The sequence below is a fragment of the Salvelinus alpinus genome, chromosome 1, assembly GCF_045679555.1.
Source record: "Salvelinus alpinus chromosome 1, SLU_Salpinus.1, whole genome shotgun sequence".
Lineage (NCBI taxonomy): Eukaryota > Metazoa > Chordata > Actinopteri > Salmoniformes > Salmonidae > Salvelinus > Salvelinus alpinus.
In genome coordinates this window covers 82,346,057-82,369,908 of record NC_092086.1, presented here as the reverse complement: position 1 = coordinate 82,369,908, position 23,852 = coordinate 82,346,057, and the positions used below count along the sequence as shown (strand labels likewise).

Sequence of the window (23,852 nt, the reverse complement as noted above, 5' to 3'; positions counted from 1 at the left end):
TTGATGTTATGTTCTATATGAAGTACCTTGGTGAAAGCTGTAATGTATTTGCTGGATGGGCGGGTATTTGTGATGTATAGTGTTGGTTTGGAGCTAAACATAGCAGTTTTTATAACATATTTAAATCATAAATATTATGATTTTTGAGCCTCATGCAGTACAGTGTAGCTAATGTTAACGCAATGCTGTATCATATCACCAGCATACTAAAGCAATGTCATGGCTATGAATCAGCACTATACTCCTATACTTTAGTGTTGATGAACTTGAATGCAAGAGCTGTGGCGCCTCTTGGCCCAATGCCAGATCACGTCACCTTCTTGATGACTCATTGGTTAGCTGCCTTGGTGCGTTCCAGTTGTAGGAGAGTCTGTCTTCCCAGAGTCCACAGCAGAGAAGCACTCAGTCTTCATCATGAACTAAGAGGGTTGGAAGCTCAATATCTTTAAGCAGGTTGTTACACTGCTATGAATGCCTTTCTAAGGCATACATTCTGTGGTGGAAGTATTACAGCACTAATAGATCTGGAGCTGACGCTGTTAAGGATGAATTCATTTTTATATAAATGCAATCCGATTCATGTTGAACTGCATTTGAGCTGACATCATTTAGTCGACTGGTCGATTGTTTAGTCGAAAGCCTGTTGGTCGACCGAGATTTCTTCAGTCGAAGAGTCGCAAGGTTAAAAAAACAATGTCATGGTGCACAGACACCTGTCTGATTCGCACCTGTATCAGTGTACTTATCCATTGCAGAGGCCATGTGGTACTAAAATTTTATATGGTTATATTATGTAAAAAGTAATGGTGCAACACTAATAAATCAAATATTATTTTATAACAAATGCGCTTTCTCTCGCGTTGGATACGGTCACTGTCCGCGGTTCTGAAACATAATCTTCAGTGCGCCTTAGAATTGGCACCTTTCCCTATGTTGCTACTGTATGTGCTTAATAGCAACGTTAACCAGCCTATTGGGATGGAGAACAATGCAGCAGAGGCAGCAGCAGCATGGACGAGAAAACAGCCCTTGCCGTAGCCTAATTGTCTAAGAAAATTGAGGAGAGAGGAAACCCCAACTTAATGAGGTCTACTGTAAAATCAATAGCCTAACTGTTAAATGTGGCTGGCTTTATAAATCATCCATATATATCTACAGAAATAAGAGATCTCGTTTCTGTTGCCTGTTTGAGTGTTTGTTTACTGATTCCATGAGCACCAAGCCTCATGCCACGGGAAATTGTCTGATAAAGCAATTTCACCGATTTGGCTGTTTTTAATCTTTGCTATGCTGTAATAAAGGCTTTACTATTTTTTTGTCGTTAGAACAGACTGGTATTACTTATTTATTTGGTGTTGTTTACACTGTTCCAAACAGGCAGAAAAATAATACTGTAATCTAACAGCACCTGTTTGTCACACATAATATGCATGCAGCTCTCTCTCCTATCTCTTGATCTCCTTCTTATTGGTATTATTACAGTTATTATGATCACCATAATAATAAGTAATGTCATTATCATTAGTAGGCTTTATATAGTATCTTTGTATATAACCACCATCGTGCTGTAGGTCTAAGAGCGCGTCCTGTTTAGTCTTGATACCGTAGGCTACTTAGGCTTATTTCACTATATAGGCTACCGTATCAATCAATCACTCATGAATTCCTTCATGCCATCACACAGCATATGATACATTCATGCTTTGAAATGCAAACAAGCATTTTAGTTTTCAAATTAAATAACAAAGGCCGCTTTCAATAAATAGCCCAAACAATAAATAAACTGCAATTAATGAACGCATGCAACTGTTTTTAGTCTGCTGTAATAAAGGCTTTAAATTGTCATTTTTTTCATTAGAACAGACTCTCTGGTATTTATTTAGAGTTGTTTACACTGTTCCAAATGGTCAGAAAAGGTACACATAATATTCACACAAAGCTTGTTCTGATACCCTAATTTTTCTTGATCTCCAGTAGTTTCTACAACTAAGTCAAATGTCTTCCACAGATCTGACTTCCCCTTTCCCTCCTGAGCAACCAGCAAACATTCACCTGTTTCGAGTTTCTTTTTCATGTCTTCCGCATCCATTTTGCGGTTACTGTGTTCGGAGTTTGTTATAACCAATTTATTAATGTGATTATGACAGGTCAGGTCCTTTTGGTCACATGCAAGCAATGCTTACATGTTTCACATAAAGAGAGCAAGGGTTGAGGGAATGTTTTTCCTAAACAAATTTGGGATTTCAGTAACATACCTTTTCAGTCAGAAACAAGTAAGAAACTAAATGGCTGAAATGTTGTTGCAGCTTCAGCACGGACAGCGCAATAAACACTTGCTGTGCTGGCTTTTCGCTGCAGTATGGAGGAGTGCGAGACAACGTGTGCCAGTCACACAGCCACTCGCTGTCATTTTTTTTTAACACAGTGACCATCGGGCTCTTTCTTGAGTAATTTGTGTTAATTATTTAATCAAACTGTGTGCTTAAAGCATCAGACAAGCTCAGTGCATATTTAGTTGATTTTATTCAAACACATAGGGTATGTGTGTGTGTCTATATATATGGAAAAATACGTTTAAAAAATTTGAAAAGAACAAGGGGACTCTCGGTCGACCAAGATTTATTTTAGTCGGGGACAGCCCTAAACTACAAACAGTGCATTCAGAAAGTATTCATACCCATTGACTTATTCCACATTTTGTTGTGTTAGTCTGAATTCAAAATGGATGAAATAAAACAAATTCTCACCCATCTACACACAATAACACATAATGACAGTGAAAACAACATGTTTTTAGAAATGTTTGCAAATCTATTGAAAATGAAATACAGAATATCTCATTTACATAGGTATTCACACTCCTGAGTCAGTATTTTGTAGAAGCACTTTAGCAGCAATTAGGGTTGCACATTTTGGGGAATATTCAGAGGTGGAAACTTTCCGTGGGAATTAACGGGAATATATGGGAATTAATGGAAATATATGCAAATGTAATATTAATACCATTTCAATGTAGATGTTTTTTACATTGGATATATTTACCATATCATATGGAGACCGAAACATAAACCTTTTACCTTATCATAAGTAGACATAATTGCAAATGATTAAATCCTTCCAATATAAATAAAAAAACAATTTAGTTATGAATTGAACTTTAATTAAATGAGTTGACTCTTCACATGTGATGATTTCACTGAACAACAAAAGAAAGGGAATATTGAATAATCCCCAATGATCCATCGCATCTCCCAAAAATGTTTTCAACTTACATCTGTAAATTGAAAGCCTAGAAACTAAAGCTTTGGTTGTCTTCCTCTCAGGCAGCCATGTCTTTTCCCCGGACCTCAATGTCCACCTCTTGAACATCAGACTGAGGCCTCATCTTCACTGTCACTTTCCAACCTTGTTGAGGATGGCTCGTTGTCAGGCTCAAAAAGCCTCAAATTTGCCCGGGTGGCCACCAATTTTTCAACCCTTGTATTGGTCAGCCTGTTGCGTGCTTTGGTGTGTGTGTTCCCAAACCAGGACCAGTTGCGCTCTGAGGCGGCTGATGTTGGTGGGATTTGAGGATGATTGAGGCAACAGGGGAAAGAGCCTCAGATCCACAAAGTCCCTTCCACCAGGTGGCTGATGCAATATGGCAGTCGTGCCAACATATCTCATCTCCATTCCAAAGCCCTTGCTTGGAAGTGTACTTCGCCAGACTGCCAAGAACCTTGCCCTCATCCAGGCCAAGGTGGTGAGACACGGTAGTGATGACACCATAGGCCTTGTTGATCTCTGCACCAGACAGGATGCTCTTAACAGCATACTTGGGGTCAAACATGTATGCTGCAGCATGTATGGGTTTCAGGCAGAAGTCTTCATGCTTTTTGATGTATTTCAGAACTGCAGTTTCGTCTGCTTGGAGCAACAGTGAAGTGGGCAGGGCAGTACAGATTTCTTCTCTTACATCTGCAAGCAGAGTCTGAACATCAGACAGGATGGCATGGTCTCCCTCAATCTGTGCAATGGCTACTGCTATAGGTTTCAGGAGTTTCAGGCTGCTTACCACTCTCTCCCAAAATACATCATCCAGGAGGATCCTCTTGATGGGGCTGGCCATATCGGCAGACTGTGATATGGCCATTTCTTGGAGAGACTCCTCCCCCTCCAGGAGACTTGTCAAACATGATGACAACACCACCACAATGGGTGTTGCTGGGCAGCTTCAATGTGGTGCTCTTATTCTTCTCACTTTGCTTGGTGAGGTAGATTGCTGCTATAACTTGATGACCCTTTGCATACCTAATCATTTCCTTGGCTCTCTTGTAGAGTGTATCCATTGTTTTCAGTGCCATGATGTCCTTGAGGAGCAGATTCAATGCATGAGCAGCACAGCCAATGGGTGTGATGTTAGGGTAGGACTCCTCCACTTTAGACCAAGCAGCCTTCATGTTCGCAGCATTGTCTGTCACCAGTGCAAATACCTTCTGTGGTCCAAGGTCATTGATGACTGCCTTCAGCTCATCTGCAATGTAGAGACCGGTGTGTCTGTTGTCCCTTGTGTCTGTGCTCCTGTAGAATACTGGTTGAGGGGTGGAGATGTAGTTGATTATTCCTTGCCCACGAACATTTGACCACCCATCAGAGATGAATGCAATACAGTCTGTTTTCTCTCTGATTTGCTTGACCTGCACTTGAACTCTGCATCCAGCAAATGAGTAGATAAAGCATGTCTGGTTGGAGGGGTGTATGCTGGGCGAAGAACATTCAGAAATCTTTTCCAACACACATTGCCTGTGAGCATCCGAGGTGAAGTTGCTTACACAGCTCGAGCAAGACAATCATCAGCATTTCTCTGACTACGTTCCTCCGTTGAGTCAAAAAAACTTCTGATTCCAGGAGGACCATGAGCTGTTGCTATCGATAAGGTTAATCATAATCACCTCTGACAAAAGTCCCTCTACTTCTATTCGAGGTTGCTTGTTGTGAGCGCTGAGGGAACTTTATGCACTTGGCCAGATGATTCTGCATCTTTGTTATATTCTTGACATATGATTTGGCACAGTATTTACAAATGTACACAGCTTTTCCTACATTAGCTGCAGTGAAATGTCTCCACACATCAGATAGTGCCCGTGGCATTTTCCTGTAAAGATTAGAGAAAAATGAGTAAAAAAAAACAAATACAATCCCATGTACAGATGAATAGTTAAGCAGTTAGATTAAACAACTCCTTTGTAAGATAAATGTTTTAAAATGAAACATGTATTGAAACAGGTGAATTAACACTCCTCAGTTATCAGGCTGAAGCAAGCTAAAACCTACATGGTAGCAAAAACTAACTAGCAGAAATTGTTAATAAGTTAGAAATGATTTAAACACATTTTGCTGTAGGCTACTATTTACTAGTTAATATATAATATATTCACCCCACCCAGTATTGTAATCAAAACTGACCAGAACACATGCAGTCCTTGGCTCAGACAGTGTAGTAGTGTGGGCTCAGCATCTCATTAGTGTGCAAGATCTTGAGAATCAGCTGTACATGTGATGGAAGAATGCACTGTGCATGCATAGGGTTGCAATTCCATTGAATTGGGGATAGTTTAACCAAAATATGCCACAAGACCTAGAATTGCCTTATGTGTATCCCACAAAAAAGGTTTACTGTTATCAGCTAACGTTTTTGATGAATTTAAGCAAAATCCCCGGGCTTAACTTCCCATGGAAGGTTTCCGACCGTTTGCAACCCAAGCAGCAATTATAGCTGTGAGTCTTTCCATACCTGGATTGTGCAATATTTGACCATTTATTCTTTTCAAAATTCTTCAAGCTCTGTCAATTTGGGAGTTGATCATTGCTAGACAACCATTTTCAGGTCTTGCCATAGATTTTCGAGTAGATTTTAGTCAAAACTGTAACTTGGCCACTCGGAACATTCACTGTCTTCTTGGTAAGCATCTCCAGTGTACACCTTTCTTACCTGTCTCCTCCCTGTCTCCTCCTTGTCTCCTCCCCTTCATCTACACTGATTGAAGTGGATTTAGAAAGTGACATCAATAAGGGATCATAGCGTTAACCTGGATTCACCTGGTCAGTGTATGTCATGGAAAAAACATATGTTCTTAATGTTTTATATGCTCAGTGTATATTTGGGCTTGTGGTTGAGGTTATTGTCCTGCTAATAGCTGAATTCATCTCCCAGTGTCTGGTAGAAAGCAGACTGAACCAGGTTTTCCTCTAGGATTCTGCCTGTGCTTTAGCTCCATTCCGTTTCTTTTTTATCCTGAAAAACTCCTCAGTCCTTAATGGCATACTTCAGGATTTTGGATACCATATATTATGTGTCTGTGTGCAGTTTGAAGGAAGTTGCTAACCAGTGTTAGCGCAATGACTGGAAGTCTATGGGTATCTGCTAGCATAACACGCTAGCAGATACCCAGAAACTCCGTCATTGTGCTAACGCTACTTAGCATTGGCTTGCGAAACTACCTCTTAACTTCCTTCTTACTGTACACAGAGACACAAACATTTGACTGATATGATTGTTGTCGTGTTCTCTGATATAAGTTTGATCTCCTCTCGACCACTCTCCCCCATCTCTCTTTTCTTAAGCAATATTTCCATCTTTCCTTTCAGATCGACGCGGTGAGTAAAAGAAGTAAGGAGTCAGAGGCTGCCTTCCTAAGCGTGTACAAGAGATTCATCGATGTCCCAGGTAAGTCTCAGCTCAACCGTGTGTGTGTGTGTGTGTGTGTGTGTGTGTGTGTGTGTGTGTGTGTGTGTGTGTGTGTGTGTGTGTGTGTGTGTGTGTGTGTGTGTGTGTGTGTGGAATAGAGGATGCAACACAGGGATTTCCACAGCAGCCGAGGCAATTCCAGCATGTTTATGAGACACACATTTCTTGCGCCCCACACACACTTCTGATTACTTTTCCTGATGTTCCTGAGACGATGTGCCTCCAGGAGCCTGTGGGGAAAATGAAGGGATGGGGAGGACATTGATGATTTTAACACACTGACAGAGGCCAGTCACTATTAATACCAGTGTTGTTGTCCATGGAGATCTCCTGGCCAGTGTTTTTTCCACCTAACTAAAGCACTGAGGGACTTCCTGGCTAGGCTGACTAATAGTGGGACAGTCAACAGGGGAGGGTGACTGTAGTATGTGTTAGTCTGTGACGAACTGGGACTTCTGAGCTGGTTCGTGTGTGTGTGTGTGTGTGTGTGTGTGTGTGTGTGTGTGTGTGTGTGTGTGTGTGTGTGTGTGTGTGTGTGTGTGTGTGTGTGTGTGTGTGTGTGTGTGTGTGTGTGTGTGTGTGTGTGTGTGGCTGGCTGGCTGGCTGGCTGGCTGGCTGGCTGGCTGGCTGGCTGGCTGGCTGGCTGGGAGCCTTGTCTGTCAGCAGTACATTTTCTCCTTGGTGAACCTTATGGAAACACATGCGAACACACACACACAGGCCTGTAGGAGCAAGCCGGCCTGCTTGGGGAACCACTTAGTACATGCGTAAATTACTGTTGTTGTGGTTTTGAGATCCCAGCCCTGCCTAGGATCTCTAAACCACACCACGCATTCACACACAGCTCAAAGCCTACCAAGACAGACAAGCAGCACCTAGAGACCTTTGCCTTGGCTCCCGTACATCAGTCCGTGTTCCAAGTGTGTGTGTGTGGGGGGGAAGTCTAGGAATGTCTGTGTATTATCAGTGTAATCTGGAGCCTGTTCATTCTTGTCTCCACGTCTGTATGTCTGAGGATGAATGATCACTACTCCACTGATTATCTTGTGTGTGTGTGTGTGTGTGTGTGTGTGTGTGTGTGTTTGTGTGATCACACACACCTTAACGTCAGTGTGTATTCACCCCTTGGAGCTCTGCTGAACACACCAGGGAAAATACACACCCTCATACACACCCTACCTGACTCTCACCCTGATGACACTTGGTGGTAGAATGTCAAAGTTGACAGGTGTCTCCACCTACTGTCTTCCCTGTCTAGCCTTCTCATAAAGCCTTTGGAAATATTCACACTGTTCTCACAGACAGCCCAGTGTTCTGCAGCAGGCTGGAGTGGCTGCACTGAGCAGTTGGCACTCAGTCTCACTCCTTCTGCTCTGAGCACACACACACTCTCTCGCTCTCTTCACTCACACACACGCGCACACACACACAGAACCTCGCCCATCCAGACAATGTTGGTGCTGCCACTGCCTGTCTAGTGAAGGGAAAATCTCCCAGTTATAAGTTCCAGGGAGAAGAAGAGAGATATTCCGACACACACTGTAGTCAGTCCGTCTGTTCTGGAGAGAGTAGCAATAGAGTGGTAGGCACTGGGACTAGGCCGACAGAGACAGGCTAGATGTGATACAGCCCTGTACTGTGACAGCACTCATCACCATAATGTCACATTATGACCTTCTCTCCTGTCACACTGTAGTTCACATTGACAGTCGTTTTTTAATCATATGGGGTCATTCAAATCACCCTTAACAACAGAGGGTATCATCATAGATAATATTGAAATGGAATTAAAAGATTAGTTCCCATCCAACCCTTCAAGAATGTCGGTACTACTGTCATTTTGTATGACGAGAAGTCAAAGTACATTTTCACAATCAAATAGGGATTGGTGTAGCATGGGAACAGGCTGTCCATGGCCAGACCAGAGCTCTTCTATCTGTCCAATGTTGTAGAGTCTTAGATGAACACTTTGTGTTATGACGTAGGGTGTTAGAACACCGCGCGCCGTTGTTGACATAACAGATCTTTTGATAATGCTGTTGTGTCCTCAGCGGCTTGGCTGGTACTCTAGACTGCTTCTCCCTCCAAGGACGTTGTGGAGATAACTTGGCCCTTGTTTCACGTAACAGAAGGACTATCTTAGTGGGGAGAGGAGTTTATCAGATTCGCAATGCACTGGTGTGTTTGACGTGGTGTGTCCACAGCGCTTTCAGGAAGTATTCACACCCCTTGACTTTCCACAGTTTCTTGTGTTACAGCCTGAGATTTTTTTGGTCGCTGCCGACACACAATAACCCATAATGTCAATGTGGAATTATGTCGGCCTGGAATATATGATCTTATACTCTCCCTCTCGCTCTTCCTCCTTTTATCTCCCGTTGTTTACCCCTCTCTACCACTCTTTTCATATCCCTCCTCTTCCTCCCCCCCTTTCCCTCTCTCCCTCTTTCTCTGCTCTCTCTCTCTCAGGGCCAGGGGGGCTAATGTAATCATATGATTACATAATTAACCCAGCTGTCTCATTAAAGAAAATCAACTGGAATTGGGGCATAATTAGTCATACGGCAATTAGCGGCCGCGTCGATGCCGGGCACTGATGAGGCCAGGACTGGCAGCGCCCAACGTGCGAGTGGGGGGGGACTCAGGGTTAGAACACCCTGCCAGTCTCCAAATGCCTCCCTTACCCATCCCCATCACCACAATTTCTGACCTTGATTCAAAAGAGGACCAAAATCAGTCATTTACTTTTTCGAGTCATCCGTAATGTGTTTTACAGCTTTGATTTAATTCAGTTAATCAATATATACATTTATCAATCCACAGTTTCCACCACCTTGGGTTGTGCCATTGGCTGAGGACCGATCACAAATAGGCACTGTAGTCAAGAGTGTAGTTGGGCAATATATGTTCTGCAAGCGTGTATATTATTTTCATACAAGCCCGCTTTAGTCTGTCTACAGGAATGTGTTGTTGTCCCATGGGTTTCTCTGCCCAAACCCCAAAGATAAGAAAGTCATCATCATTGTCCTGAATCCTAGCTATCGCCCCTCTTCCTATCTCTATTTTCCTCTCTCATTCATTCTCCCTGCCTCTCCCTTTCTTGCCCTTTTTCTCCCTCTCTTCGCCTCTCTTCATCTTCTTTGTCTGGGCTACTTGTTCACGTGACCATTGTGTGTGTGTGTGTGTGTGTGTGTGTGTGTGTGTGTGTGTGTGTGTGTGTGTGTGTGTGTGTGTGTGTGTGTGTGTGTGTGTGTGTGTGTGTGTGTGTGTGTGTGTGTGTGTGTGTGTGTGTGTGTGTGTGTGTCTGTGTGTGTGTTGCAACCACAGCAGCGCTGTCTCAGCACTCCTGCTCTACTCTGTACGAATGGGGGCAGCTATACATAGCTCTGCTGCTCTGGCACCCAACTCACACACACACACACACACACACAGGACTCATCATCAGTCAGCCTCACGTGACTCGCCCTGGCCACTCATGGTCACTGCCAGGGACACAAAACCCCACAATACACCTTATTGTTGCAGTGCCTGGATTGATGTTTGAATGGAGTGAGAGGTAGAGGTTAGAGACAGAGAGAGAGTGGTAGGGAGGGATGAATGGACGGGTGGGTCTTAGGATCTCCTCAATGAACCGATCTTCGAAACATGCTACACTAATACTAATCATATATACACCAAGCTGTTCCACTTTGAAAGGCTGCCCTGGTGTCAGACATGTTTTGTGGACATGCATAGCCCAATCCTGTGTAGTCTAATAATTAGTAATGTATATTGTTGATTTGTATAGTGATTAGTGATTTCTTGTGATTTGTGATGCATAATGATTAGTAACATAAGTGTCCTCTCCCGTCCCATCAGACCCTGTGTCGGCCCTGGAGGCTGCCCAGCAGCTACAGCTGAAGGTCCAGAGGATGCACGACATCGAGACGGAGAACCAGAAGCTCCGCGAGACGCTGGAGGGCTACACCCAGGAGATCGCTGAGGTCAAGAACCACGGTGAGACTGAGACACACACTCTTATTTGGTTTTATTTTGTGTAGATCAGCTTTGATATTGCAGATTGTGGCTTCTATCAATGTAATTGTCTGAAACATTTCCAATCACCCATATCCATTTTTTAAAATATATATATATTTATATTATTTAAAAAATATATATATTAAAAATTATTATTATTAGGTATATTTTCCTTCACATACTCTTTGTTCCTACAGTGCATTAGAAAAGTATTCAGACCCCTTGACTTTCTCCACATTTTGTTATGTTACAGCCTAATTTAAAAATGGATTCAATTAATTCAATTACATAAATATTCAGATCCTTTGCTATGAGACTCGAAATTTAGCTCAGGTGCATCCTGTTTCCATTGATCATCCTTGAGATGTTTCTACAACTTGATTGGAGTTCACCTGTGGTACATTCAATTGATTGGACATGATTTGGAAAGACACACACCTGTCTATATAAGGTCCCAGAGTCAGTGCATGTCAGAGCAAAAACCAAGCCATGAGGTCAAAGGAATTGTCCGTAGAGCTCCGAGACAGGATTGTGTCGAGGCACAGATCTGGGGAAGGGTACAAAACAACTTCTGCAGCATTGAAGGCCCCCAAGAACACAGTGGACTTCATTTTTAAATGGAAGAAGTTTGGAACCACCAAGACTCTTCCTACAGCTGGCTGCACGGCCAAACCGAGCAATCGAGGGAGAAGGGACTAGGTCAGGGAGGTGACCAAGAACCCGATGGTCAGTCTGACAGAGGTCCAAAGTTCCTCTGTGTAGAAGGGATAACCTTTCAGAAGGGCAACCATCTCTGCAGCACTCCACCAATCGGGCCCTTATGGTAGAGTGGCCAGATGGAAGCCACTCCTCAGTAACATTTACATTTACATTTAAGTCATTTAGCAGACGCTCTTATCCAGAGCGACTTACAAATTGGTGCATTCACCTTATGATATCCAGTGGAACAACCACTTTACAATAGTGCATCTAACTCTTTTAAGGGGGAGGGGGGGTTAGAAGGATTACTTTATCCTATCCTAGGTATTCCTTAAAGAGGTGGGGTTTCAGGTGTCTCCGGAAGGTGGTGATTGACTCCGCTGACCTGGCGTCGTGAGGGAGTTTGTTCCACCATTGGGGTGCCAGAGCAGCGAACAGTTTTGACTGGGCTGAGCGGGAACTGTACTTCCTCAGAGGTAGGGAGGCGAGCAGGCCAGAGGTGGATGAACGCAGTGCCCTTGTTTGGGTGTAGGGCCTGATCAGAGCCTGAAGGTACGGAGGTGCCGTTCCCCTCACAGCTCCGTAGGCAAGCACCATGGTCTTGTAGCGGATGCGAGCTTCAACTGGAAGCCAGTGGAGAGAGCGGAGGAGCGGGGTGACGTGAGAGAACTTGGGAAGGTTGAACACCAGACGGGCTGCGGCGTTCTGGATGAGTTGTAGGGGTTTAATAGCACAGGCAGGGAGCCCAGCCAACAGCGAGTTGCAGTAATCCAGACGGGAGATGACAAGTGCCTGGATTAGGACCTGCGCCGCTTCCTGTGTGAGGCAGGGTCGTACTCTGCGAATGTTGTAGAGCATGAACCTACAGGAACGGGTCACCACCTTGATGTGAGTTGAGAACGACAGGGTGTTGTCCAGGATCACGCCAAGGTTCTTAGCACTCTGGGAGGAGGACACAATGGAGTTGTCAACCGTGATGGCGAGATCATGGAACGGGCAGTCCTTCCCCGGGAGGAAGAGCAGCTCCGTCTTGCCGAGGTTCAGCTTGAGGTGGTGATCCGTCATCCACACTGATATGTCTGCCAGACATGCAGAGATGCGATTCGCCACCTGGTTATCAGAGGGGGGAAAGGAGAAGATTAATTGTGTGTCGTCTGCATAGCAATGATAGGAGAGACCATGTGAGGATATGACAGAGCCAAGTGACTTGGTGTATAGCGAGAATAGGAGAGGGCCTAGAACAGAGCCCTGGGGGACACCAGTGGTGAGAGCGCGTGGTGCGGAGACAGATTCTCGCCACGCCACCTGGTAGGAGTGACCTGTCAGGTAGGACGCAATCCAAGCGTGGGCCGCGCCGGAGATGCCCAGCTCGGAGAGGGTGGAGAGGAGGATCTGATGGTTCACAGTATCAAAGGCAGCCGATAGGTCTAGAAGGATGAGAGCAGAGGAGAGAGAGTTAGCTTTAGCAGTGCGGAGCGCCTCCGTGACACAGAGAAGAGCAGTCTCAGTTGAATGACTAGTCTTGAAACCTGACTGATTTGGATCAAGAAGGTCATTCTGAGAGAGATAGCAGGAGAGCTGGCCAAGGACGGCACGTTCAAGAGTTTTGGAGAGAAAAGAAAGAAGGGATACTGGTCTGTAGTTGTTGACATCGGAGGGATCGAGTGTAGGTTTTTTCAGAAGGGGTGCAACTCTCGCTCTCTTGAAGACGGAAGGGACGTAGCCAGCGGTCAAGGATGAGTTGATGAGCGAGGTGAGGTAAGGGAGAAGGTCTCCGGAAATGGTCTGGAGAAGAGAGGAGGGGATAGGGTCAAGCGGGCAGGTTGTTGGGCGGCCGGCCGTCACAAGACGCGAGATTTCATCTGGAGAGAGAGGGGAGAAAGAGGTCAAAGCACAGGGTAGGGCAGTGTGAGCAGAACCAGCGGTGTCGTTTGACTTAGCAAACGAGGATCGGATGTCGTCGACCTTCTTTTCAAAATGGTTGACGAAGTCATCCGCAGTGAGGGAGGAGGGGGGAGGAGGGGGAGGAGGATTCAGGAGGGAGGAGAAGGTGGCAAAGAGCTTCCTAGGGTTAGAGGCAGATGCTTGGAATTTAGAGTGGTAGAAAGTGGCTTTAGCAGCAGAGACAGAAGAGGAGAATGTAGAGAGGAGGGAGTGAAAGGATGCCAGGTCCGCAGGGAGGCGAGTTTTCCTCCATTTCCGCTCGGCTGCCCGGAGCCCTGATCTGTGAGCTCGCAGTGAGTCGTCGAGCCACGGAGCAGGAGGGGAGGACCGAGCCGGCCTGGAGGATAGGGGACATAGAGAGTCAAAGGATGCAGAAAGGGAGGAGAGGAGGGTTGAGGAGGCAGAATCAGGAGATAGGTTGGAGAAGGTTTGAGCAGAGGGAAGAGATGATAGGATGGAAGAGGAGAGAGTAGCGGGGGAGAGAGAGCGAAGGTTGGGACGGCGCGATACCATCCGAGTAGGGGCAGTGTGGGAAGTGTTAGATGAGAGCGAGAGGGAAAAGGATACAAGGTAGTGGTCGGAGACTTGGAGGGGAGTTGCAATGAGATTAGTGGAAGAACAGCATCTAGTAAAGATGAGGTCAAGCGTATTGCCTGCCTTGTGAGTAGGGGGGGAAGGTGAGAGGGTGAGGTCAAAAGAGGAGAGGAGTGGAAAGAAGGAGGCAGAGAGGAATGAGTCAAAGGTAGACGTGGGGAGGTTAAAGTCACCCAGAACTGTGAGAGGTGAGCCATCCTCAGGAAAGGAACTTATCAGGGCGTCAAGCTCATTGATGAACTCTCCAAGGGAACCTGGAGGGCGATAAATGATAAGGATGTTAAGCTTGAAAGGGCTGGTAACTGTGACATCATGGAATTCAAAGGAGGCGATAGACAGATGGGTCAGGGGAGAAAGAGAGAATGTCCACTTGGGAGAGATGAGGATCCCAGTGCCACCACCCCGCTGACCAGAAGCTCTCGGGGTGTGCGAGAACACGTGGGCAGACGAGGAGAGAGCAGTAGGAGTAGCAGTGTTATCAGTGGTAATCCATGTTTCCGTCAGTGCCAAGAAGTCGAGGGACTGGAGGGACGCATAGGCTGAGATGAACTCTGCCTTGTTGGCCGCAGATCGGCAGTTCCAGAGGCTGCCGGAGACCTGGAACTCCACGTGGGTCGTGCGCGCTGGGACCACCAGGTTAGAGTAGCGGCGGCCACGCGGTGTGAAGCGTTTGTATGGTCTGTGCAGAGAGGAGAGAAGAGGGATAGACAGACACATAGTTGACAGGCTACAGAAGAGGCTACGCTAATGCAAAGGAGATTAGAATGACAAGTGGACTACACGTCTCGAATGTTCAGAAAGTTAAGCTTACGTTGCAAAAAAAAAAATAATAATAATAAAAAAATATATAATCTTATTGACTAAAATGATATAGTACTGCTGGCTGGTGAAGTAGGCTGGCTAGCAGTGGCTGCGTTGTTGACTTTGTTTGAAAGTGTAGCTGGCTAGGTAACCTCTAACTGGTTAGGTAACCTCGACAATTTCTCAAAATTTCTCTAAACTACACAATTATCTTGGATACAAGGACAGCAAAGACAAATATGTAGCTAGCTAACACTACGCTAATCAAGTCGTTCCGTTGTAATGTAAGTTTCTACAGTGCTGCTATTCGGTAGAAGTTGGCTAGCTAGCAGTGTTAGCTAGCAGTGTTGACCAGGTAGGAGAACGGCAGCGCGGCGGACGAAAATAGCTGGCTAGCTAACCGATAATTACTCAAAACTACACAATTATCTTAGATACAAAGATAGCAAAGACAACTATGTAGCTAGCTAACACTACACTAATCAAGTCGTTCCGTTGTAATGTAATCGTTTCTACAGTGCTGCTATTCGGTGGCTAGCTGGCTAGCTAGCAGTGTTGACTACGTTACGTTAGGACGAAAATAGCTGGCTAGCGAACCTCAATAACTACACAATTATCTTTGATACAAAGACGGCTATGTAGCTAGCTAAGATCAAACAAATCAAACCGTTGTACTGTAATGAAAATGAAAATGAAAATGAAATGGTAATACTACCTGTGGAGCGAAGAGGAATGCGGAAAAAAAGTAAAAGTCACATGACAGCACGCTTGGAGTTTGCCAAAAGTCACATAAAGGACTCTCAGACCATGAGAAACAAGATTCTCTGCTCTGATGAAACCAAGATTGAACTCTTTGGCCTGAATGCCAATTATCACTTTTGGAGGAAACCTGTTACCATCCCTATGGTGAAGCATGGTGGTGGCAGCATCGTGCTGTGGGGATGTTTTTCAGTGGCAGGGACTGGGAGACTAGTCAGGATCAAGGAAAAGATGAACGACGCAAAGTACAGAAAGATCCTAGATGAAAACGTGCTCCAGAGCACTCAGGACCTCAGACTGGGGTGTGGGTTCACCTTCCAGCAGTACAACGACCCTAAGCACACAGCCAAGACAACGCAGGAGTGGCTTCGGGACAAGTCTCTGAATCTCCTTGAGTGGCACAGCCAGAGCCCAGAGAGACCTGAAAATAGCTGTGCAGAGACGGTCCCCATCCAACCTGACAGAGCTTGTGAGGATCTGCAGAGAAGAATGGAAGAAACTCCCCAAATACAGGTGTGTCAAGCTTGTAGTGTCATACCCAAGAAGTCTCAAGGCTGTAATCGCTGACAAAGGTGCTTCAACAAAGTACTGAGTAAGAGGTCTGAATACGTATGTAAATGTGAAATTTAAGTTTTATATATACACTTTTTGCACCAAAAAATAAAAACCTGTTTTTGCATTGACATTATGTGGTATTGTGTGTAGATTTTTTTTTAAATCAATTTTAGAATAAGGCTATAACGTAACAAAATGTGGACACATTTGTGGGGTCTGAATACTTTCATAATGCACTGTATACTGGACCAGAGTGATCAACTGGGTTTGAACCGGTGGGCCAAAAAATGGTTGGCTTGGATTTCACAAGACTGGGCAGGGGCGCAGCCATGGGTGGGCCTGGGAGGGCATAGGCCCACCCACTGGGGCTCCAGGCCCAGCAAATCAGAATGATTTTTTCCCCACAAAAGGGCTTTATTACAGACAGAAATACTCCTCAGCTGTCCGGGTGGCTGGTCTCAGACGATCCCGCAGGTGAAGAAGCCGCTTGTGGAGGTCCTGGGCTGTAGAGGTTATACGCAGTCTGCGGTTGTCAGGCCGGTTGGACATACTGCCAAATTCTCTAAAACGATGTTGGAGGTGGCTTATGGTAGAGTAATGAACAGTCAATTCTCTTGCAACAGCTCTGGTGGACATTCCTGCAGTCAGCATGCCAATTGCACACTCCCTCAAAACTTTGAGATGTCTGTGGCATTGTTGTGACAGAACTGCACATTTTAAAGTGCCCTTTTATTTTCCCCTGCACAAGATGCACCTGTGTAATGGTCATGCTGTTTAATCAGCTTCATGATATGCCACACCTGTCAGGTGGATCGATTATCTTGGCAAAGGAGAAATGCTCACTAAAAGGGATGTACGTTTGAGCGAAATAAGCTTTTTGTGCGTATGTTTTATTTCAGCTCATGAAACATGGGAACAACACTTTACGTGTTGCGTTTATATTTTTGTTCAGTATAGATCCTTTTTAATAATGGCTCACCTCCTCCATAGCCCCCTTTATGAAAGTAGCCCCTGAGCAGTCTTTTCAGGTGAAGCCCCATTGTATAGGCCTTTAAAGCCTTCACTGCTTTTTGTCTCCTTTTCAGAATAGCATGTGAAAGAGGGGAGAAGGGGGGGTGGGGTGGGGGGGCTGCCCTCTCTGTCTTTGGAATTCCCCTCCCACCAAGAGCTAATTGACCCAGCTCAATAGCGGCAATATTTTATTTTGCCATTGATTTTCTTTTTTCTCTCCTGTGCTCCGGCTAAGCTGCGGATCTCCCACCTCAGCGGTGGTGGAGTGGAGAATCACCCCCTCTCTCATTCTCTCTTTTCCATCCCTCTCTCTTTCCTCTCTCTCTCTCTCTCTCTCTCTCTCTCTCTCTCTCTCTCTCTCTCTCTCTCACATCCCGGCCCAGCCGAGGCCATTGATCCCCTGCAACCTAAATGTTTAAAGTTCAATTTAACAGTTAAGGGGGAAAAGGGCTCAGAGGGGACTCATCGCCATTGATTATGTGTCAGGGCTGAAACGTTGGAGTTTAAATCACCGCGGAGGAGGAGAGAGAGAGAGAGGGAGAGAGACAGAGCACCAGCGAGTGAGCTAGAGAAAAAAAGGAAGACAAGACGAGTACGAAGTGGGAGGGAAACTGAGAGCTCTCAGTCAGTAATACACTGTGATCTCGTGATCTATTAGCAAGCGCAAGGGCTTTGCCTATACACACTCTGCACACGGTGGAATAGAGCCCCCCGTCCTTCTCCTACTTGGAGGATCCCTCAGATGCTCTCAGTGTTACTGACAATCCAGACCGAGCACATCAGGATGCTTATGGCTTGGTACCTAATATCATGTTGGCACTCTGGTTTATCTCTTACCTGTTATCCTATCACTTACTGACTTTTTGAGTTCTCTCTGTCTCTCTCTGTCTCTCTCTCAGAGGTCACAATTAAAGCACTTAAGGAGAAGATAGAAGAGTATGAAGAGACCCTGAAGAAGCAGGCCAAGGAGCTGGGCCAGGAGGAGAGGAGAGAGGAAGAGAAGGAGAAGAAAGAGGGAGAGGAGGGGCAGCTCCACAACAACCATGCAGAGGAGGAGCGGTAAGCAGGAACGCCCCCTGTAGCCTGTACCGTGCTCTGCCGCTACTCTGCTAGTGAGGACTGGCTGTGGAGGATAGGCTTACTAGTGTTTGCCAACAGACAGAAACTACTGGCTGCAGTTTGTGTCTCAGTATGAGCGACGGTTAGGCCCAGACGGAATACCCTTACAGCTGTTGTCTGCATATTCAATCAATAGAACTATTATATCTTCTTCTACTATAGCAGTATTTAGTTAAATATTTCCATACTTCCATGGTGAACCAATAGTTCTCAAAATTCTGTCCCTTCAGTCGTCTGGCCTTAACGATGGTCAGTCTCCTATATGTTTGCTTTGTACGTAAGTGGGTGACCAACTTTAGTTCAAATTACGCCCATGGCTCACTGGAAGGTTGTCAGATACGTCAGGGTTGTTGTGAAGGGCACTGAAACGGACTCCCTATCACGTTGACATTTACACTTTCATTCAGCACTGGAGCTGAGTAGATATTGAATCCGGAATGAGCGATAACTGGCACTCATTCGTTTTTTTACATTGTTTTACCATTGTATTCCTATTGAACTTGCTCCTAATCATAACTGAATGTGAGATATCTCGATTTCAACTCGAACCGGCTCTCCCTCAATGTCACACAATATTATATGATCCCGTCAGTGTTTCCTGATGGAGGCACATGCGGCCTTTACACAAGGATTTTATTGGGACCGACCAACTCTAGCTATAATCCCTTTGCACCGTAATACCTTTTAATTCACTGCTGTTTGTTTACTCCTAAACCCCCCGGCATGGATGGTAATACCGCACTGGGCCTCCTGATCATCACTGCTGCCAGACTGTCACTCACAGGACAGGGACACAGTTCTGCTCAGTTATCTGTTACGTCAGAGGGCAACAATACAGGCCATTGTAACCTGTCACCGCTGTCACCTTTTTTTACAAAGCCACCACCGTAGAGCACGACTCCATTTTGCTACCTTGAATTATTCTGTTTCCTGGGAGGAAAAGAGGGAAAGAGAGAGAGAGATTGGTCAAAATCTGCACAACCATTCAATGGGCCGACTGTGTTGTGTTGATTCAGGGTCTTGCTGGGGGTTTCTGCCTGGCATCAAGTGGTGTTACAAGTTGTAGTGACTGTAGCAGTAAGGACAGATTACAGCATGACAACTCTCCACAGGGCGCAGGGTCACGAGTGGTGGGCAATAAAATGATGCTTATGGTGATTGGACACACTGCCCAACTCCCTGAACACTCTAGCATCTCACCAGCTCTATTTTTAGGCCACACACTCTGGTCAGGTTGAGGATATGTAATATCTGGTGGTGTCTCACATACTATTAAACCTAAATATAGAGAGACGGTAGACATCCCAGATTATAAAACCGTATGTCCCAAGCGGGCTCCCGAGTGGCACAGCGGTCTAAGGCACTGCATCTCAGTGCTTGAGGCGTCACTACAGACCCTGGTTCGATTCCAGGCTGTATTACAACTGGGAGTCCCATAGGGTGTCGCACAGTTGGCCCAGCGTCGTCCGGGGTAAGCCGTCATTGTAAATAACAATTTGTTCTTACCTGACTTGCCTAGTTAAATAAAGCTTAAATAAAAATAAATAAATAAATGTCAGGATTTCCAAATCTGGCAACTACAGAGTACCTACCCATACATCTGATAAACAAGAGATGATATGGATAGTGGCTACCAATGAGACCCAACCTTGATAATCTTTCCCTTTGGAGGTTGACAGTCTCTTATAATGAACCAACTCCCAAGGACAAACCGACTCTCATCTCGTCCTCAGTAACAGCTAAGCCAGTCAGGAGGTGTCGTTAATTCTTCAGGGTTTGGCATGTTCCCCCTGCTTTTTAGTGTGGAGGTAAATTGATGAGAAGTCTGCAGGTGCAGGACAGAGCTAGCGGCATGAAGAATAAGGCCCTATAGGTGGCCCTGGTGTTCCAGTATTAAAAGTAATAACCCACAGACAGACATGACAGAGCAGAACAGAGGGTGTCTTCACTATAATTGATTTATTTATGTATTTAACCTTTATTTAACTAGGCAAGTCAGTTAAGAACAAATTCTTATTTACAATGACGGCCTACCCCGGCCAAACCCGGACGACGCTGGGCCAATTGTGCACCGCCCTATGGGACTCCCAATCACGGCCGGTTGTGATACAGCCTGGAATCGAATCATGGTGTCTGTAGTGATGCCTCAAGCACTGAGATGCAGTGCCTTAGACCGCTGCACCACTTGGGAGCCCCAAGTTATGCTACATTAGCCTTTTGAAATGCGAAAATGTTTCTTACGAGGTGTTGCTCAGCTAGCCTGTTCCCTCTCATAGCTAACTTGTATCTCTTCCTCTGTCCACACAGTCAACAACAGGAGAACCAGGAGTCTGCGGTGTCAAAGCTGGAGGAGGCAGACAGTAAGGCCCAGTCCCTACAGACAGGTAAACAGTTGCTAACCTACACCCAGTTATAGTCTCATAGGCCCAATCCTAACTTGAGATTCACACTTGATATACTATCCCAAATCTTTGTATAAATGCCCCCAATGTGGCACAGTTAAGGCTCGCTTGGTGTCAACACACTCCTCAGCTGGCAGTATGTCTTTATGTTGACCCAGAAGGTAGCATCAGATGGTGGATTCTCCTCTGTCTCCCTCTTTCTATCTGTCCTTTTGGCTGGCTGGCTGACTACTGCCTAGTGAGTGACTAATCCAGGCCTGTCAACACTGTCCCAGTCCCCGCCCTATGCAGCCTTCTCCCTGCTCTAGGACTGACAGTCCCCTGTCACAGCACATCAGCTCGAGTCCAGGCCCAGCCACTCACCCTAGTATTGTAGCCTGCTGAGGAGAGAGAGAGCTTATAGTACAAAGGCCCATGCTTAATTATGAGGTTTATGCTTAAAATATAATTTTATCACCATATGAAATTGGTGGCCAGATTGGCCAACCAGGCAGTAGATGGTTATGATGGTTAAATTATCATAGCCTAATAATAGATACCCTTTAAAATAGTACCATTTGGTACATAAAAATACTAACAATTTTATTGGGTATTTAAGAAATAGTAAAAACAAACTATCAGAAAAGTACTAACTACTAGTATGTAATTTACTTACAAATAGCAGCTGTAAAAGGACTGTAAATTAAAGTTACCAAAGTTGTCTTAGGTTGTGAAACCTAATATGTGGCTTTTCTAGAAGCCTCACCTCATGTCCTTACAGGAATCTATAGAGGCAGTATGTTAGGGCCTAGCAGTTGTACTTCTTCCATCCAACCACCGCTGGTCTTCGTTCAAAATGCTTCATTTGTTTTTTCAGCACTTGAAGCAACTCAGGCAGAGCTTTTGGACCTGAAGAGCAAGTATGACGAAGAGTCAACATCAAAGTAGGTCCCAGTTCCTTTCCTGTTGCATTTGTGACACACACGCGCACTCTCGAAATCCCCAGAGTCTTGGTTGCTGTGCACCTTTGATTAGGAGATAGAAAACGCTGTGGTTGCCATCTGCAGTAATTGCACCTGAATCTATGGAAAATCTGATCCCCTGTAATAACCCACCTCATTCTATAATCATACATCACATTACCCTTTCATACTCAGTCATGTTCTCTCATCTGATCCTAGATCGGTGTACTGTTAGTCATCCAGCCCTGCCCACCCTGAAAGGAATGGAATATAATGTCTATAATTGCTCGCCATAACGATGCTGAGTACAAAGTAGTCCCCAGGATTTATCACTGTTTGGCTCTATGATTCATATCAAAGTATTCATAATCGACATGGATGCTTCTTAGCTCTCTTCAACCTGAATGAGTGGGAAGGGTTGTTGTTGTAATAGTGAGGAGGGTGGAGTAGTCTGGGATGGGTAGAAAATGGTTAGTTACAAGGTTTAGTGTGTGTGTGTGTGTGTGTGTGTGTGTGTGTGTGTGTGTGTGTGTGTGTGTGTGTGTGTGTGTGTGTGTGTGTGTGTGTGTGTGTGTGTGTGTGTGTCTACTAAATACATTGTGGTTACATGTACTGTATGTACATACAAGTTATGTGTGTGTGTGTGCGCGCATACTAAACTTAAACTAAAATAAAAAATTTGAAATATTTAGTAACCTGGAATAAAAATACAAATAAAAATACAAAATACAAAAAATACAAATATTAAACTATACTGAAACTATTATCTTTGACGGCAAAATTTATTAAACTAAAAAACTTCATAAATTATGTTTAGTTTTTGTTTTTTCATTCTAAACTTTGGGCAAAAATCTTAAGGTGTTTTCTAGCTTCTGAATCTGGTGGGTAAATACTGCCAGTAGATACGCAAAAAATGTATGTGGATACCCCTTAAAATTTGTAGGTTCGGCTATTTCAACCACACCCATTGCTGACAGGTTTATAAAATCCAGCACACAGCCATGCAATCGCCATAGACAAACATTGGCATAGAATGGCCTGTACTGAAGAGCTCAGTGACTTTCAACGTGGCCCCATCATAGGATGCCACCTTTCCAACAAGTCAGTTCGTCACAATTTCTGCCCTACTAGAGCTTCCCCGGTCAACTGTAAGTGCTGTTATTGTGAAGTGGAAAGTCTAGGAGCAACAACGTCTCAGCCACAAAGTGGTAGGCCACACAAGCTCACAATGGGAACACTGAGTGCTGAAGCGCATAGCTCGTAAAAATCATCTGTCCTCGGTTGCAACACTCACTACCGAGTTCCAAACTGCCACTGGAAGTAACGTCAGCACAATAAATGTTCGCCGGGCGCTTCATGAAATGGGCTTCCATGGCCGAGCAGCCGCACACAAGCCTAAAATCACCATGCGCAATGCCAAGCATCGGCTGGAGTGGTTTAAAGCTCGCCCACATTGGATTCTGGAGCAGTGGAAACTCGTTCTCTGGAGTGATGAATCACATCATCTGGCAGGCCCACGGACGAACCTGGGTTTGGTGGATGCCAGGAGAACGCTACCTGCCGCAATGTATAGTGCTAACTGTAAAATTTGGTTGAGGCAGAATAATGGTCTGGGGCTGTTTTTCATGGTTCGGGCTAGGCCCCTTAGTTCCAGTGAAGGGAAATATTAACGCTACAGCATACAATGCCATTCTAGACGATTCTGTGCTTCCAACTTTGTGACAACAGTTTGGGGAAGGCACTTTCCTGTTTAAGTATGACAATGCCCCTGTGCACAAACCGAGGTCCATACAGAATTGGTTTGTTGAGATCGGTGTGGAAGAACTTAACTGGCCTGCACAGAGCCCTGACCTCAACCCCATCAAACAACTTTGGGATGAATTGGAACGCCAAATGCGAGCCAGGCTTAATCGCCCGACCTCATTAATGCTCTTGTGGCTGAATGGAAGCATGTCCCCGCAGCAATGTTCCCGCAGCAATGTTCCAACATCTAGTAGAAAGCCTTCCCAGAAGAATGGAGGCTGTTATAACAGCAAAGGGGGGACGCACTCCATATTAATGCCCATGATTTTGGGATGAGATGTTCAACGAGCAGGTGTCCACATACTCTTGGCCATGTCGTGTATAAATGTTTCAAATAGGCCGAGCTTTTGCATCACTATCACTAGTTAACAGGGAAGAAATATGACCGAGAGCACTGATAACAGCTTGTGATGTTGCTGGAGCCGGTCGCAATCCACAACGACCAACTTGTTGACCAGTGACTGGGCCAAGCTAGAGCAG

At 45.2% G+C, this 23,852-nt stretch overlaps 1 protein-coding gene across 8 annotated transcripts in view; it reads left to right on the top strand.

The window, feature by feature from the left end:
- LOC139531724 (homeobox protein cut-like 1) overlaps positions 1-23,852 on the top strand; it is a 243,665-nt gene that overhangs the window by 140,276 nt on the left and 79,537 nt on the right. For all 8 annotated transcript variants that reach the window (XM_071328489.1, XM_071328508.1, XM_071328468.1 and 5 more), the window contains exons 4-8: positions 6,628-6,706; positions 10,586-10,723; positions 18,007-18,166; positions 20,534-20,610; positions 21,485-21,551. In XM_071328489.1, coding sequence (XP_071184590.1) covers positions 6,628-6,706; positions 10,586-10,723; positions 18,007-18,166; positions 20,534-20,610; positions 21,485-21,551 — 521 coding nt within the window. The remainder of the gene's footprint in view (positions 1-6,627; positions 6,707-10,585; positions 10,724-18,006; positions 18,167-20,533; positions 20,611-21,484; positions 21,552-23,852) is intronic.